Genomic DNA, 18,226 nt, shown 5'->3' with positions numbered 1-18,226 from the left:
TGATTTACTGCTAAAACATATATTCGAACCGCAAAAGATTCTTCAATCCGTTATGTTGAGGTAACTGCGAATGACATTGGCTTCTTGCATCATTCACGGCTGCTACGACGAAGTAAAATTCGCGATCTTGATGACCATGAAAATGACTGTATAGTCTTTTCTGAAACAGCTATTATTAAAGTGTGTCATATACTTCAGTTCAGTATCCTCCACTGTAAGACGCCAGTATGTTCGCATGAGTATGGTGATTACAGTTGTATGGCATTGGTAATTTAATGGTGATGATCAGCCGAATGGTGATTGCAGTTGTATTGTGTTTGCAGTTGTATTGTGTTTGCAGTTGTATTGTGTTTGCAGTTGTATTGTCTTTGCAGTTGTATTGTATTTGCAGTTGTATATTGTATTTGCATTGTATTGTATTTGCAGTTGTATTGTATTTGCAGTTGTATTGTGTTTACAGTTGATCCGTTGAGCACAAGTGCTAGCGTGGAGACGGTGTATGCAGCTTTAGAACGAGCAGCGTCAATTCTGCTCGCTAGACCTTCGCTCATAACAACTTTCCTTGTCGATCTTAACGTCATTGGGATTTCTCAAGGTGAGGCGCAACAGAAAATTCTATGGCTAGATGATATTCTCTCTAAAACCTACTGTCCATTGGTTGATCAAGCGACGACTTTTTGTCGATAAAAACCTGTTACGAAGAACTGATGCAAAAACAGCAATGTGTCTGGGTCGGCTGCAAAATGCCGAATTTTTATTTATTTTATGTCGATTAATTATGAACATTACTTTCTCAGAAAGTCTCATGATGGTGACCTTTTTGGAACAAGAAACTTGAATGATTAGCACAGCCTTGTGAGCAATAAATCAAGAATGTCGGGATTAAAGTTTACTCATTCCGCTTTATAACCATTTTGAAAGCCATTTATTATAAAAACAATAATGTCTGTAGACACGAATAAACTGCAAGTGGAGCAAAAAAATCTGGCACAAAATATGAGTGACTCCAAACAGAAGTCTGTTCCGGTTGATACCGCGCAACAGGTGAATGGTCGTCGTGTGGCGGAGGCAGCTGCAGCAGCTGCATCTGAAGCGGCGGTAACAACAGCAGCGGCGGTAACAACAGCAACGGCGGAAACAACTGCAGCGGCTGGAACAACAGCAACGGCGGGAACAACAGCAGCGGCGAGAACAACAGTAGCTGCGGGAACAACTTTAGCTGTTTCCTCGGCTACTGGGCCCAGCAAAGTGAAGGACTTTGTCGTCAAGAGACTCTGGGAGCTCTGGGCTGATCTCAAGATTAAGGAGTTCGTGCCAATAAAACTGCTAAATTTCCTCATCTTTGGAGGTAAGGCGCAGCAATTTTTAGTTAAAATTAATTTTTAATGCATGTATCTGCCAGCCGAGCAAATTGCATTGATGCGAAAAATATCAATTATTTTCACTACTCTGAAGTCCTGTATATCTAATGTAAGCTCGAGAGAAGTGAATTACGATATCTGTAAAACCATTTATTCATTAGTTTTAAACATATTAATGATATCAAACCGCAATTTTTCCAAACCGCAATATCAAACCGCAAAAAAAATTGAATACCGACCAGTGATCAGTTTACTTAGGTGTTGCGTGTCGATTATGGTATGAAAAAGAAGCTTTGTTTGCATGGATTATATTAATCAGGAACGGCTTGAAAACAAGCTTTGAGAGGCTACTCCATTAATAATTTATACTGAATATAAATTTTACGAGGTAGTGTAGCGAGGGCAAAGCTGCTGAGGCTTGGAGCATCTGAAAGTGTCTTGATTGCAGGTGAAAGACGCCTGTTAGGAAGCAGTTAACTAACTAGGTCAGGCCTTGCTGAACTTTAGATGCACCCAAATTCTAATGCCTATATAGTGTATTTTCTACCAAATCTTTATGCATAGAAGCCTCGAATGTGCAGTCGTCTTTCACAAGTCTATGTTCTGCCCGTTAATTGTAAATTGTCCATTTCATCGGCAAAGTAATGCAAATATTGTTGGTATAAAGTCATTTAATTAATTGTGAGTCACATTTTAACGTATGTATATCAATAAATCGCCAAATTAGCATGTCAATAAATTAATATCACACTCCATGTTATTTAGAAACATGTGTATGCACATATTTCCATGTTATCCACCTGTTTGGAGGGTAACCATCTGTTGAACTTCCATTAAGTTTAATTTTTGAGAATATTCAGTGAGAATGGTTTTAGTAAAAATTGGTAAGCTGCATGCTTGATATGACTTAGAATATATGACCCAAAAATGTATAGAATTTAATGTATGACAGAATATATATGACCCAAGCAGGAGGAGCGTAATCTCGGGTTCGTTCGATGACAGCTATTTTATGCATCATACGTACGGTTGTATTGTTTATTCCACGTACGCTCTCAGATTGTGCGTGTTCTGTGTCATGAGTTACCCATTAAAGTTCATACAAAGCGATGGTAGCAAGCACGGTAGAGTCTACCTACACATATTTGCTGCTGCATCAACTGTACAGGATGTACATGAGGTTTAACATTAGATTGTTTCTCACGGCTGCTGACCTTGAGCTCACTCACATGTACACAGGTGTCCTTCAACAGCTGCATGGGTTCATCAATTCATCTATAATTTACGCTAGATTTAATCCCACGTAAGAGACTTCTGGTTAAGAATATTGTGTTTAACCAAACAATTTTCTATATCAATTAATACCAAAACGGTCTTTCAATCGGGTCGCCATTTTATCATATTTTGTCGTCAATCGAATTGACAACGAAATACAAAACGAAGTAAGCGATTCCCAATTTATATCACCTCACTATTTCTCGCGGCATCAAAATTCTAGTAACGCTGCTATTGTTTATTCAAAAGCTAAAAATGCGCTATGTCGTGGCGTAGTGAATGCATGATAAATTTTGGTGCCGAGGCAATTTTTAAACTAAAGATGCTCAGTGAAGTCTGGCCGGTGCAAAGAACATAGCAAAACAAATGAATTAACAAAATAATTAAAATGAATTATTTCATTATTATTAAGGTATTGATTTGAAGTAGTAGTCATTTTTCTCCCTCATCCATTAAATTATAGATGATTACTTCATACTCCTTCATTTGCTATACGTTTGGCAATTTGTAGACACGGATGTCTGAAGCGGACTATACTTTCGCAATTTACAAGATTTATTCCAGTCGAAGCATCATGGACGAAAGTTATTTTACTGAGGCATAAACCAAGCGCCGAAACTGGTTCTGCAATGAGGAAGCAGCTAGAATTGACTTCTTGCATAAGCCTGCAGGTTAGCTGACTGTTTATTAAAACAGTCGTAAAACCCTGGATGCTCCACAATTAAGTATATTAGAAAAACTTCAGTGGTGGAACTAAGCGCTGATTCTTAAAGCCAGGCAATAGTCATTGCGTTTAAATCCTACCCCATGCTCTGAATTTGCCACTGTTGTTAGTATGCATCAAAGACACCAACTTAATCAATCCTGTTGCAAAAATTACAACCTTGAGAAAAACCCGTTATTGAGACTATGCTATTAAGTCTCGTTTACTTGATTGTTCCATGTGTACCTCCGTTTGTCGCAATCGGTTTTAGCACTTATTTTTCTCGAGTATTTTTGTGATACGTCTGTGACGATCGCAGACGCATGTTAGTAACCATCAGAAGTCATGTGGGATTTCAAACTAAATCTTTGTCCTTGAAAGAGAATCCCATCACAGCTAGAGCTCGCGGCGTGTGATTGCCGGTCTCAGTTTAGCAATGTAGCCAGGATATACGAGTACCTCGAACTTGGCGTGTGATTGCGGGTCTCAGTCTATAGCGGGGGGAGGTGCAATGTAGCCAGGATACCTCGAACTTCCCTTCACCTTGCGCTCGCTTACGGCTATAACGTCTGTTATTTAAGCGATCTCTCGTACAAGCGCTGTTCTCGTGTCTATTCTTTGTTGTTCGGCGTGGTAGTGCTGTTCTTATTTTGCGCCTGCTGGGGATCAGCGTACAGCGGCATATTTTCAAACAAAAACCTGGTTTACACTTGTATTCTTCAACCTTCTGATTACACTTGTATTCTTGAAGGTTTGAAATGATGATGGAACAGGTCTGGAGAACGTTTCAATTGAATTATGGATTTACGTAGCATTTTCTTTACCTTAAAATTCTTGATCAACAAAAAAATCAGATAATGACTGTGTTCACAAATGAGGTATGTAGTGACAGTTCAAGTACTGAGACTTTCAGAAATGGTTTTTGATTGAGTGTTGAGTCGAATTGTAAAAAGCAAATATGAAAGTCATATTTTGCATGGGCAATTATTAAACGTCCGAAACATCAGACTTAAATTTTGATTAATTAAGATTGTACTACGAAATAGTACAGTTGATATTTAGGTTGAAGCACTTTTAGGAAAAATGAACCTGAAATGAATAATCTCTACATAATACAGTATAAACGCAAATCGCAGCGTAGATCTTGAAGTCTGTATGGTTCGCCTGATCAAAGCAAAAGTTCCGAACCGATAATTCATAATTTTTTGTCAGCCTCGTGCATTGCACAAAACCGGTCTTGCTCATCATCCATGCATGATTGCCTGGGCTGATTGACATCAACCGAGTCCACCTAGAACGTTGCCGGGCTGATTGATATGTACCATGTCGATCTAGAATGTTGACAGGACTGATTGACCTGCGCCGAGTCGATATAGAATGTTGCCAGAACAGGATGAAACGCACCTAGTCGATTTAGAATGTTTCCGGGCTGATTGACATGCGCACATCGAACATTCGAGATTCACCGACCTAGAATGTTGACAGGACTGATTGACATGCACCGAGTCGATCCAAAATGTTGACAGGACTGATTGACATGCACCTATTCGATCTAAAATCTTGACAGTACTAATTGACATGCACCGAATTGACCTAGAATGTTGACAGGACTGATTGACATGCACCGAGTCGATCTAAGATGTTGACAGGACTCATTGACAAGCACCGAGTTGACCTAAAATTTTGACAGTACTTTATGACATGCCCCGAGTCGACCTAGAACGTTGACAGTACTGATTGACATGCACCGAGTCGATCTAAAATGTTGACAGGACAGATTGACATGCACCGAGTCGACCTAGAATGTTGACAGGACAGATTGACATGCACCGAGTCGACCTAGAATGTTGACAGGACTGATTGACATTCACCGAGTCGACCTAGAATGTTGACATGACTGACTGGCAGGCAGCAAGTCGACCGAGAATATTGACAGGACATTGAAATGCATCGAGTATACTAGTAGACCAAGGATTGAGCGCGATGCAAGCTCTTAAATTTGAGTGTAAGTCTATGCAAAATTGACCAGGAGCAATTTGGAAAAGATCGGTTTCGATAAATGATTTTTAGAGTTACGAATGCGATGTGTTTAGCTCTTACGTTTGTTAAATATAAAAAAATAATGCTATGGAACTGTAATTCAACTTATGGCTGATTTCAAAATTTCGCGCCGGCATTTTTTTGGAGGAAACTTTAGATCCATATTCTTCAAAAATTGTAAAGCTTATGTGGCTCTTGACAGAAATAATATCTCTGTTCCCGATATTGATAGGAATAACGGCTCTAGCTGTTCCCGTTAGTGACAAGAATGATGCTCTGTTCCCGTTATTGACAGGAATGATGGCTCTGTTCCCGTTATTGACAGGAATGATGGCTCTGTTCCCGTTATTGACAGGAATGATCGCTCTGTTCTCGTTATTGACAGGAATGATGGCTCTGTTCCCGTTCCTGACGCTGCAAGCGCGGTCACTTGGAATCACGGAGGCGGAGCTGGGAATCGTGTACGCGTTCCTACCGCTCGTTGCCTTGTTTGGTCCCCCCCTTGCCGGCATGATCGCTGACAAACTTGGCAACTTCAAAGTAAGTGGACTGCAAATTAGGTAATTTCGTTGGCCACTAAACTAGATAACTACAAGACAACAGACGGGTAATCTAAATATTTTAATGTACTGGCTCTTCTTAACTGGGTAACTTCGTGGCAAGTGCTTCGTAACGTGGATAACTGGCTTGTCAAGTTGTCAAATTTAAGGTAGTTGACGAGTAAGCGAAACAAGCTTGCCGACAATAGTTCGTCAGCTGGAGAGCTTGGTGGCAAAAGGGCCGTAGACTCGGTGTTATCTTGTCAATTGATCCCTAAATTAGAAAAAAAAAATTTGAGGTAACCGATACAGCATATGTTCGCTAACTGGACAACTTGAAGTTGACTTTACGTAAACAGGGTGGCAAAAAGTAGCTCAGGAGTAAAGAAGCTTAACAACTTTCTCGGAAACTGGGTTACATGAAAAGTCACTGCTAATTTTTCTAACTTGCATGCATTATTTTAAGCTGATACATTAAGGAAAATTTGCCGTTTTGAAGGTAATTGGATAATTTTGAGGTCACTGTGAAGTTTCATAACAAAATGCATCATCTATTTCAGATGATTATGCCGGTACTTGAAACATGTAGAACAAATGTACTCCTAACGGACCATAAATTTTTCTCAAATGCTATCATCAAAGATTTGCATTTGCTCTAGTCCGCATCGGATTTCATCATTTATTTTCAGTTATTGAATCAATATCAATCGAATTTACTAAGTCTATTAGAAAATAGAGTCTTGGAAGGAATGATGGTTTCCTCACAGGCCACAGCAAGCGACCATTAATACGGAGTGCGCAAGCAGAAATGGTTTCCAAATCGATTTACCGAGTAGAGAAAAATATCACGTTACTATACTAGAGTTTTGCTCACAGTACGAGTGCACTGTAAATCTCAGCCAACTTTGGCAATTTATTTTCCGTCAGTATCAACTTCCATATTTAGTTTCTTAATTATATAATTAAATAACATATACACTTAATTACTTCAAAAACTTAATAAATGAGATGTATATTTATACAAATAAATACCCGGCGGGATCAAGTCCTTTATCTGTGCGAGTGGCGTTATGCTTATAGCATCTATTGCGGATATACGAGGCCATGGTTGTCTATGAATTAGCACGTTGCATGAAGCGAAGAACCGCAGGCAGTTTAACGGTGACGGGGAAAAAATGTCTGCATACTCGGATGCGTTGGGCTTGGCTGTCCCCAAATAAAATTTTAAATCTGCTTCCCTCTTGACTGATTCAAATTTACTTTCGGTTATATTATCGTAATGTAGTGTTGTTCATGACGGGATTCAGAGATGTATTTTAAAAGTTGGCCCGAACACACATTCTCCATTGTCAATGCTATTCTAATAACAAAGGCCTATTAACTAGATTTATCACCAGTGGACAGAGTCTTACAATGCTTGGAAAAGTCATTCAGTAGAACTTAACAACTAATCTAAGCTGCATTTGATAAAACTAAACTAAATTTGACAGTGCAGAGCGCTGCAATCATAAGTACATGGAATCTTTTTTGCTCAGCACCGATTGCTGCTTGTGACCATGAAACTCCCGTTTTAAATCTTAAATAAATTTCACAGCTATTCCTGGCGGTGATGGTATTCGCTTCGGGACTCACTTCGCTCCTGTACATGGCGGTGCCCGTAGGTAGGATACGACTTCCCATGCCCGAGGTGCTCCCGATGTCGCTGGAGTGCGAGGACGCCTCTGATGCACCCCACACACTCCACACCCTCGACCAGTTGCGGTGCGAGTACAGTCAGGTTCTCCTCCAGCCTGTCCAGGTGCTGCTAACGTCGTGCTCACCACGCTGCCTGGTCAATGGGTGAGCATCCCGTTCTTAGTGATGCTCTTTATCACATCACCTTTAATATTATTACCAAGATTTTAATATTATAGTAGAATTTGTTAGGTTGATCTAAAGCACGCCGGGAGTAATAGCTTAGAAATTTAATGATTATTTTTTGCACAAAACACATATATTTTACTACACATACTACGCATACTTTAATTTGCCATTTTATAACGTAATCAGTCGTCACTGGAACTTTTTGTTAGGTTGAATGGATGTCTAACCAACATTTCTGAAGTCAGTGAGTGCAACGCAAGTGAAAGCTACGCTGGTTTACCAACTCATGAATTTTAGCGAGTTTATTTGCTCAATGCTAAGCAAACCATTGCCCAATTACGGTGCATTCTGTCCACAGCACCGAGCCGAGTAAAGATGCAATCTCACGGCGGTTCGAAGAAGCCTTCACTTCAGAGCCGAAATCGAGTGTCTCCTTTACCGAACTTGTGGCAAATATTCCTTCAATCAGAGACTTTGACCCTGCCCATATCTACGAGACGCACCGCGCTAAGCTTGAACTATCCGGCGAAAACCAAACCTTAGTTTTGACTGAGGATATTTGTTCAAGTCTAAATGAGGTATGCATTGTTAATATTTTCTCTCATGCTCATGAATAAATTACTAGTTTTTTGCTTATTATTGGCATTTGAAAAAGTTTGAGCTACGGTCGTGCTAAGATGCACTTTACACTCGTATCCTAACGTCATGTAATAAATAAATTTTTCTAGCGCTTACGAGCCTGGCTTGCATCCGGAAGTTCAAAACCAGTAGGGAAGAGAAGCCCGGCGGCTCTTCCATCAAGGTCCTCTGACTCTTTTGCTGACTCATCATCTACGAAACCTGCTCCCTCTCCTTCTTCACTCGATGATGAAGTTTCATTAATGTCCAAGTCATTGATGGGGTCAGATCCTGAGGATTGCTATGCAGTATGCAGGGTGCTGGTCATCAGAGACAAAGTCTGCGCTAACACCGAGAGTGTTGAAGATTTGAACCCGCAACTCACCTTCTGGCTCTACGTCGTCGTCAGGCTGCTCAACTCTGTCACTCTCGGTGCGAGCAAGAAAATACACAGAATTGTGATAAATTTTTCGTTGCATTCGTAATCCAAGTAAATAAAATGTGCAATAATGAATAGTTACAGCTATGTATATGAAAGTGGCTACTAATATTGCATAATTTGGATTGCCTATAGACTTTTTGAATTTGTATTTACTCGTAAATCGCGCAACTTAAGTTGCAGGATCGTCCTTCATAAAATATCATTTTTTATCCACGTCATCCTCGAGAATCTCAGATGCCGAACAGTTTTATCGTCATTGTGTTTTTTTATGAACGACTAACAGCGACATCGATGCCTCTGTTCGAGGGGGCGGTAGTGACCATATTGAAGCAGTACGATGGCGACTTCGGCTTCCAGAAAATCTACGGCAGTCTTGGACCCCTCATCATGACGCCCGTTTCTGGGGCTCTCATTGACGCTTTCTCTACGGATGGTAGCCAGGACTACCGGTGCGGACGTTGAGAGATTTCCAGATTATTTTTAACATGCTATTTCTTCTACTGCAGTGCCAAAACAGCACATAAATTAATAGCGCGCTTAAGTAATGTGTACTTTGATGAATCATATATTATAAAATATGGCAAAATGATTGAATGTAATAATTCATATATATTTTTGAAGTTCAGACGAAGTTGTACAATATTTTTACCCGAACGAAGTTTGTATTCTGTGTAAGTTGTTGATGTAGGCTATACTGTTATGAATAGTGGAAAATTATTCGTTAGAAAAGTGGACGGCAGCTGTTTTGAAATATTTTCAGTTGCCTTCACTTTTGTCTGCTAATTTATTTTTTTTGTCTCACAAATTAATTGCTGTTAGATTACTAATTTACATCTATTATTTACAACTAATTTTTCGGGTAATTAAACTCATATTCATTGTTTATTTCAGGCCTGCATTCTACGTGTATTTTGCCGTAAAGTTGATCTGCACCGCGATTATCCTGACGATGAACTTGGAGTTCAAGAAACCTTCTGAGCGCGTCATTAAAGACTTCAAATCCATAATAACAAATCAGGAGATTTTTTGTTTCCTGGTCATGTGTTTCGTGGCAGGTTTGTTCACGACTTGAAATCGTATAATTAATGCGAAAATGAACACGAGCTTAAGAAGCCATCTCAGACTTAAAAACGCGTTTTTTATTTATTTAAGATAAAGAGACTGAAAAATGTGATTGATACGCAATTGATAATATGCAAAAAAATGCTATAAAGTGTAAAGATACTTCAATTAGAAATGTTTTTCTTGGAGCCTTGCCATGTTGTGAGATGAATTTATCTGCGGAATATGCAAAAAATACTATAAGGTATAAAGATACTTTAATTTGAAATGTTGTCCGAGAGCCTTGAGAGATGAATTTATCTGTGAAAGATGAACATTTCTGACAGGCGCGTGTTTCGGAGCCATGGACACGTTCTTGTTTTGGTTGCTGCAAGACATGGGCGCCTCCAAGAGCTTGATGGGCCTGACTGTGACAGTGGGTAACATTTGCAGTCTCCCCATCCTGCTGTTCGCGTCCCCCATCATCGAAAGTCTGGGTGCTGTCAACACCATCATTCTAGGCTTCAGCTTCTATGTTGTGAGATTTATAGGTAAGATTTCAAATCAATGTTTATTCTTACTGTATTTGATGTTGGATTTCAGTCAGGGGTGATCACCGTCACTTATTAACCCATGTAACATCTCAACTACTACTTGCTTGAGCTTTTTTCTGAATTTCTTTCTTATGATTCTATTTTCGTTGTTATCTTACGAATTATGCATTTGCATCCAATTAAAAAATCTAGGTCATCACTCGAAACTTACTATTGCACGCCTACGTTTTGGTTTTTCGTTGAATGACGTAGATAAAAGAATTGGCCGGGTACTAATCGTTGGCTTACGTCACATTACGTGTCATAATTACCGTTCACTGAATGGCGTTCACTCTGCACTTGAATTCTCTTAGGTACTATTGCGTTCGATAATTAGGCGCAGTTGCGTTTCTCCGACTGTCACTTATAGCTCTACTTACCGTACATGAAGGTTATTCGCTGATTTACAACCCATGGCTTTGCATGCCATTCGAGGCTCTGGAATGCTTCACGGTGGCTCTCCTCATCACCGCAGCCATCTCCTACACGGCCGACCTGTCCTCACCTACAACTACAGCCACTTTACAGGGCCTGATGGGTGGTCTACACCATGGCGTGGGTTAGTAACAGCTTTTTTACTATACAGCTTAGGCACATGTCACAGTGCGACGAAGTACGAGAGCTTGGTTTTTGAACCATGGCGTGAAATCCGTCCATAGTCCTCAATGTACATAATCTTCAGATGCTACTGTCGAGCTTCTTGTCTCTGTAAGGTGATATCAGTCGCTTCGCTGGTGAAGCGTTCTTCAGGTGACGAAGGAATGGCCAGCGGTCGCCTTGAGATAATTGACTGCAGTCGGCCGCTGGCCACATCCCAAAAAATGGTATAAGTCGCTAAATTCATTTTAAAATGAGATATTTTTGTCACTGTCTAAAGATTGCAAATAAATGGCTGGATAAGCAACGAAAATTTCAGATTGCAATCTCATTTACGAGTGAAGTTCAGTTGAACCTACTAAATGAAGAAATCATATTGAATGCAGCTAAGCCTCTTCGAGGTCTCGCGGGTCTCAACTCTTCCCTTATATGCTAAATCAAATTGCAGTGTAAACGTTCATAATTACTTCGAATTTCATACATACTTATTATGTCAACAGGTCGAGGCGCGGGAAGCCTTGTGGGAGGCTTTCTGATTGCTGATATCGGAGTCCGAAGTACCTTTCAAGTCATGGCCGCAGTTTCATTTGTCGGAGCCGTCATATACTTCGTTATCAACAGAATTTTCTTCAGACAAGCGGCGTTAGAAAGGAAGCAAAAGAAACTGGAAGCCGTAGAAAGTAAAAATTTACCAATGATTCAACCGACTTTAGGAGCCGATATGAAAAATAAAATCTCCGATGTCGATAATAAACGAGCTGCAACGAGCAATGTAAATCAAGGTTTTGAAGGTGATGAATATGTTAGAAAGGCTTAGGTTGTTGAAGCTGTTATTTCAAATAATTTGAATTTTTTAATTAAAGTTATTTGCAATGTTGTAGTTCAATATGATTGATGGACCTATCTGACCAAAAACTAAAATTAATATATTAATGAAATAAAAAAATTATCTAATTTAGTAACAACCTATAATCTTTTTTCCTTAATTTAAGATATCATTTATTTCAATGCCACTTAATTTGTCACAACAGTAATGTCGCTGGGCTTGACGAGAGACGATATATTTTACGAATGAAACTGAACCGCAAGATCGTAACGAGAAGGAAACGGCATTGTGGTTATTTTGTGGTAAATGAAACCTTATCGTTGTTCTGTGACCAGTATAGTATGGTTTTTATCGATCAGCAGGGAATATATAGCGGCGATATTACTATGTTATGTTGAATGCTTTATCTGTGAGTAGGGACTCGTGTGTCCTTGACAGTAGAACTAAAAAAAATTGCAATGCGTTAAATAAATTCGTAAGTACAATTTTTTTCTATTCTCATAGGGAAAGCGCTGTTAGAAAATTTTAAGAAAGATTATGAAAAATCTTTCCAAAGATGCCAACACTCGACCGAACAGTTTTTTTCACATTCGAAGAAGAGGGTACTGCCCTTGTTCAGTGGGCGGCTTGATAAATGATAAGCGAGTCAGCAGTCCCTGCATAAATTTCGGTAGACCTTGCACGATCATTTTTGTTCAAGCATTCGAAGGTTGGTAATATGTAAGTGAAATCAAGTTGATTGATAGTAAAAAGAGACGCCTTTTGGATATGAGAGGAGTATATTGCCCACTTCAAGGTGTTACTTTTCCCTATATGTAGCAGACTTATTTCCCTATTATTGCTGGAAATAAGCTTGTATCATAGCAGAGTTTAAAATTCGTCGAAATAGGAGGAGTGAATAAACAGTATTGGTGTTGTTTAAGAAAAATTATTCAATAATGATAAACTGGGTATTCATTTGCAATTTCTGCAGTCACATTTTCATCTTTGACCTTTAGAGGTCCCGTGACAGCATCAGCTGGCAGATATTTTTCTGTTGCAGAGACGGAATACGGGCCACGGATGAATGTCGTAAAATTTTTGTGTCGTAGACTGTAGGTCTAAGTGTGCGATGACTGCCATCTGCGGCTAATGTGTTCCTATAAGAAAAAATCAAGCTGTCACGGTGTACGCATTGACTGACATTTCATCTCTGCTCTCTGGAAAAATTGATGAAAGTCATGAAACCATCGTAAATTACATACAAAACCAAATTTGTATGATAAAACGATAAGCTGAGTGATAGTGATACCTAAAGGATTGAGAATTCAGGATTCCAGCCTTGGCTTCCTGTCCTGGATTTAATTTTTTTGGTAGATCAATACAATTGTCTATTCGGAAGTTGGAGGACCAAGAGCTGTCATCTCTGGAGTCTGGATCCATTATATCATAATAATCATATACATGTGGCTATAAAATAATCAAATCATATAATAATGTAGTCTTGTAATTGTAAGTTCAAGTTGCAGGTAGCCGTAGCCTCACTAGCCTGTAGCTAGGTATACCTACCTTAGGCTACCTACCTAAGAGGCTAAGCCGCTAAGGTATGTCAATGTGCACAAAAAAAATTTTTACCTCTGAGGCTCTGATCTCTGAAAAAAATTGATAATTATACTGCTGAAAAGAGAAAAAGTTTGAAAAATACCAATTATACCGTAAAATGGGGTAACTTAGACCACTTTTTTTTTATAAATGATGCCATTTTTTTACTAGCTAAATCAAACTTAAATTGAAACATGCAAAATACAGGTCTATACTCTAGCTTCACTCACCATAAATTGCTGGCTCCTGCCTCTCATAGTCTTTCTGTAATTTCAAAAAAAGTGATGGTCTTTGTTACCCCAGCAGGCCCAGCTCTTGGGGTACCGGTAACTTAGACCGGGTGGTAAAATCAATTATATTTTTTTGTAAAATAACTCCAAATAACTCCAGGTTTTGGTGCATTGTAGTAGAACTCTTCTAGTTACATATGCAAATGACAAACTTGAGGAAAGTGTCATAGTTTGCAAATGGGGGGCACCGCCCCATAATGAGGGAAATGTGACTACCTAATGGCAGCCCTGATGGGGTAATATTGACTGGCTTGGAAATTAAGTTAAAATTACCATATATAAGACTCTGTAGAGTCTGAAACATAAAGAAAAAACATAAATAGGCTGTCAAACATAAAATATGTTATATATGGTAATTTTATATTAACTTCCAAGCCGGTCTATGTTACCCCGTCAGGGCTGACATTAGGTGGTCTAAGTTACCCCATTTGGGGGCGGCGCCCCCCATTTGCAAACTATGATACTTTCCTAAAATTTGTCATTTGCATATGTAACTAGAAGAGTTCTACTACAATGCATCAAAACCTGGAGTTATTTTACCAAAAAAGACCATCGATTTTTTTAAATTACATCAATACTATGAGAGGCACGAGCCAGCAATTTATGGTGAGTAAAGCTGGAGTATAGACCTGTATTTTGCATGTTTCAATTTAAGTTTAACTTATCTAGTAAAAAAATGGCATCACTTTGAAGAAAAAGTGGTCAAAGTCACCCCATTTTACAGTACCTACATATACAAATAAAAAATAAACTATTATTAAACAATAAAGAAGAGATATATGAATGATGATGATGAATGGATGATAAATAAATTGAAATACGTATAAATGATGGATGAATGATGAAACATGAAAGAACAATTTGAATAAATGATGAATGAATAAATAACGAATGAATGGAAGAATGAATAAAGAATGAATGATGGTGTTAAACAAATGATGCAGGTGCTGAGTAGGATAACCATGGGTTCATTGATGCATTCATTGTATGATAAATGAATGATAGGAAAATGATAAATAAATGTTAGGTAATGATTGATAAATGATGGACTTCCTTGACAATTTGATTTAAGTCCTGTACAATCCTGTTCATCAGTCAACAACAAATTGTACCAGCATTGCACACATTGCAGTGTCTGTTCCAAGATGATTGGATACGGTACCCAACACTTGTAGCATGAAGGGCTGTACAGGGCCAGGTTGTCCCTCCAGAAACTGTCAAACCTGCTCTTGAAGCTGCTTATGGAGGGCACTGTGACAACCAACTCTGGCAGACTATCCTGCGAGTTGATTACTTGCTGTGAAAAGAAGTTGCTATGGATGCTGAGTCGACATCTGCCCTTTGCAAGCTTAACCCCTTAACGCCGCTTGGCAAGTACACTTGCCACTTGCAAAAAATGAAATTACTACAAAACAACAAAAGTTGAGGTTTGAAATGGAGTCTCACGGTAACAAGACGAGTACCGAACGCGTTCTGAATGAGTAACAGCGGCGGCAGGCGCTTCATGCCTGCTCAGTTGGCTTTGGAATTTGATGGTGTGAGTCATGGCGCTACTACGTCATAAAAAAATGTAGGTTGTCACTTGTGTCAGCAAGTTAGAACTCACTACTATTGTGAACAGTTTTCTTAAACGAACGTCCTAATGATATACCGTATATATGCAATTTTTTTATTCTTATATAATATGACTACTATATTGTGACTTGAATATAGGTGGCAAGTGTACTTGCCACTATATAAAAAATATAAAAGTAGGATATAAAAGGGCGGATATAAAAGTAGGGAACAGCCCTTTTTTCCGGATACCAACAGAAAATTAGTATTCATTTGTTTAACTCTTATTCCAGGTTGTCTCTAGATGAAATTCATGACTTCTTCTCATTGCAAGAAGATGCAGACGACCAATTTGAAGTCAAAGTAGCAATAGAGCCCCCAGAAGAAACGCCTGAAGCTGCAACAGATCATGACAGTGATGCATCAGATGATGAAGTTATGTGCGATCCCGAGCACCTTCCGAGGAGAATTTTGCTCGCTAATGTTCTAAATAAATCTGTAAATGACGGTCAACTCGAAATTGTATCTAATCCAACCTCAACATCTACCAGCCATGGATCAAAACGTTGAAAAAGGATGATCTACACGTGGCATACAGATAAAAGCAAGATTGAAAATCTAGTACCGGATTTTAGCGATGCACCTGAGGAACAGTTAGTCAACGCCACTGAAACAAATCCATTGGAGATTTTTGAGGAACAATTTTGGACACAAGATTATATTGAATTTTTATGTGAACACAGTAGAAACTACGCTCATCGGAAAGGAATCCCTTGTAGCGATGTAAATGCCGAAAACATGAAGGTATTTTTGGCCATTCTTATTCTCTCAGGGTACAATAAGGTTCCTCACAGGAGACTGTATTGGAGTGAGTTACCTGACACTCAAAATAAATTTGTTATGAATGCAATGAGACGGGATGCCTTTGATCAAATAATGATGCTTGCACTTCAACGACAATACGAAAATGAATGACGATCGATTCTACAAGGTGCGTCCGCTTTTTGAACACTTGAACAATGCTATCAAAGATGAGAAATGTTGTGAATACTACAGCGTTGATGAAATAATGGTTCCATATTATGGAAGACATGGTGATAAGCAGTATATTAGAGGAAAACCAGTGAGATTTGGGTTCAAGCTTTGGGCAATCAGCACGTCTGATGGGATTCTGCGGCATGTTGAGCCCTATTGTGGTAGTCATTCCAGAATTTCGGATAGGGGTTTTGGTTTAGGTGGTAACGTTGTGCTAGAAATGATCGAGAAAGTGAATATGAAAGCCGCACAGCACATTGTATTTGACAATTTCTTTGGTTCAGTTTCATTAATAGAGGAACTTGCACAGAGGAAAATCGCTGCTACTTGTACTCTAAGAGAAGACCGACTATCTGGTGCCCCACTAAAAAAGAGAACAATTTTGGAAAAAGCAGAAAGAGGAACTAGTGATGAAGCATTCACAGGCTGCATCTCGGTTGTAAAGTGGAAAGACAACAAAGTGGTAAGCGTTGCCTCTAACAAACTTCGCACAGATCCTGCCAAGAAAGCAAAAAGGTGGAATCGAGTGGCCAGGAAACATATTTACGTTGACCTACCACACTCAATCTACGTTTATAACCAGCACATGGGTGGTGTGGACCTATTTGATCAACAAGTAGCGGCATACCGGTGCAGAATAAGATCAAAGAAATGGTGGTGGCCTCTTTTCGCTTGGACTGTGAATGCACAGGTGGTAAATGGATGGAGAATTTCTAGGAAAAATGGCAAGAAAATCAGCTTATTAGATTTTGCTCAGCAACTGGTGATATCAACTCTGACTAAATATGGGAAACCTAAGGTAAAACCAGGTCCAGTTTCAATGCCTGTTGTGAATACAGTGCGGTACGGCAGTCATCATCATTGGACCTACAAAGGCAAAAGTCCGTACAATAGATGCCGTGAATGTGGCGCCCGTACCATTTATTTTTGCAGTGTGTGCAACATTCCTGTACACCCAGAGTGCATGGAAACCTTTCACACGAAAAAATGAACTTTGAGTGGGCCATACATGCATAGATTCCATTGGCAAATCCATCCATGTACTTTAGATACCTACCCACTCTGGTTATCTCTTCTCTTGGACATATGATTTTTTTATAGCCTGATGGCAAGTATACCTGCCAGTCTGTATTTCGAGTAATAATAAAAAAAGTTAAATTTTTTTGTCACAATACTTTAGAAGGTACCTAAATAAATAAGTTAAATTGAAAAAAAGGGTTTTAATAATCTGCAGGGAATTGTCGGCGTTAATGGGTTAAGAGAGTCACCTCTAGTATCCCTGTTGCTGGATAACTGGGTTTTAACACCCTCAAGATGGTTTGCGGGTGGGTTTTAACACCCTGTACAGTGTACAGTCTGTGCATGTACTTGTACATATCAATAAGGTCACCAGTCACCACACAGGCGCCTATGTTCAAGGAAAGGGAGATGCAATGCTTCAAGCCTCTTGGAGTATGACAAGTCTCTGATTGAAGAGAGAAGCTTGGTTGCCCATCTCTGAACATCTTCAATGTCAGCACATAGTCTTGTGAAATGGCTGCCAGGCAGAATGTTCATGTTCAACTATTGCTGATTGGCTGCGGATATGAAGCTTGCAGTGGACAAGGTTGTTGTCAATGGCATGGAAGTTTTTTTTTTTTGGAGGGGGGTTTAAAAGTGTTAGGTATAAAACAGAAAAATAGCTTTTGTTTATGAAAAATGGATATGGTTATATCATCAATAAAGGAAAAACAAGCACAAATCACAGAAAATGTAATTCTTTCTACATCTAGATCATCTACATATTAAGAGGAGAACTTTGGGAAGAGTACACTCAGCATGATTCAAGATTTTGCCCAGATTGCCCCATTTCCAGGGCTAATTTTGTC

The 18,226-nt window shown here is 39.2% G+C and overlaps 1 protein-coding gene across 1 annotated transcript; it reads left to right on the top strand.

The window, feature by feature from the left end:
• The first annotated feature begins 766 nt into the window (after nt 1-766).
• Nucleotides 767-12,034, top strand: LOC108673867. The gene is made up of 10 exons (XM_018161749.2): nt 767-1,348; nt 5,765-5,919; nt 7,513-7,757; nt 8,140-8,359; nt 8,510-8,831; nt 9,125-9,290; nt 9,733-9,896; nt 10,230-10,433; nt 10,867-11,034; nt 11,573-12,034. Exons 1-10 carry the CDS (start codon nt 943-945, stop codon nt 11,887-11,889), a joined length of 2,367 nt encoding a protein of 788 aa, XP_018017238.1. The 5' UTR covers nt 767-942; the 3' UTR covers nt 11,890-12,034.
• The last annotated feature ends 6,192 nt before the right edge of the window (nt 12,035-18,226 follow it).

Source organism: Hyalella azteca, unplaced genomic scaffold, assembly GCF_000764305.2.
Source record: "Hyalella azteca isolate HAZT.00-mixed unplaced genomic scaffold, Hazt_2.0.2 contig16486, whole genome shotgun sequence".
In the NCBI taxonomy this organism is placed as follows: Eukaryota; Metazoa; Arthropoda; class Malacostraca; order Amphipoda; family Hyalellidae; genus Hyalella; species Hyalella azteca.
This window is presented reverse-complemented; position numbering and strand designations above follow the sequence as displayed.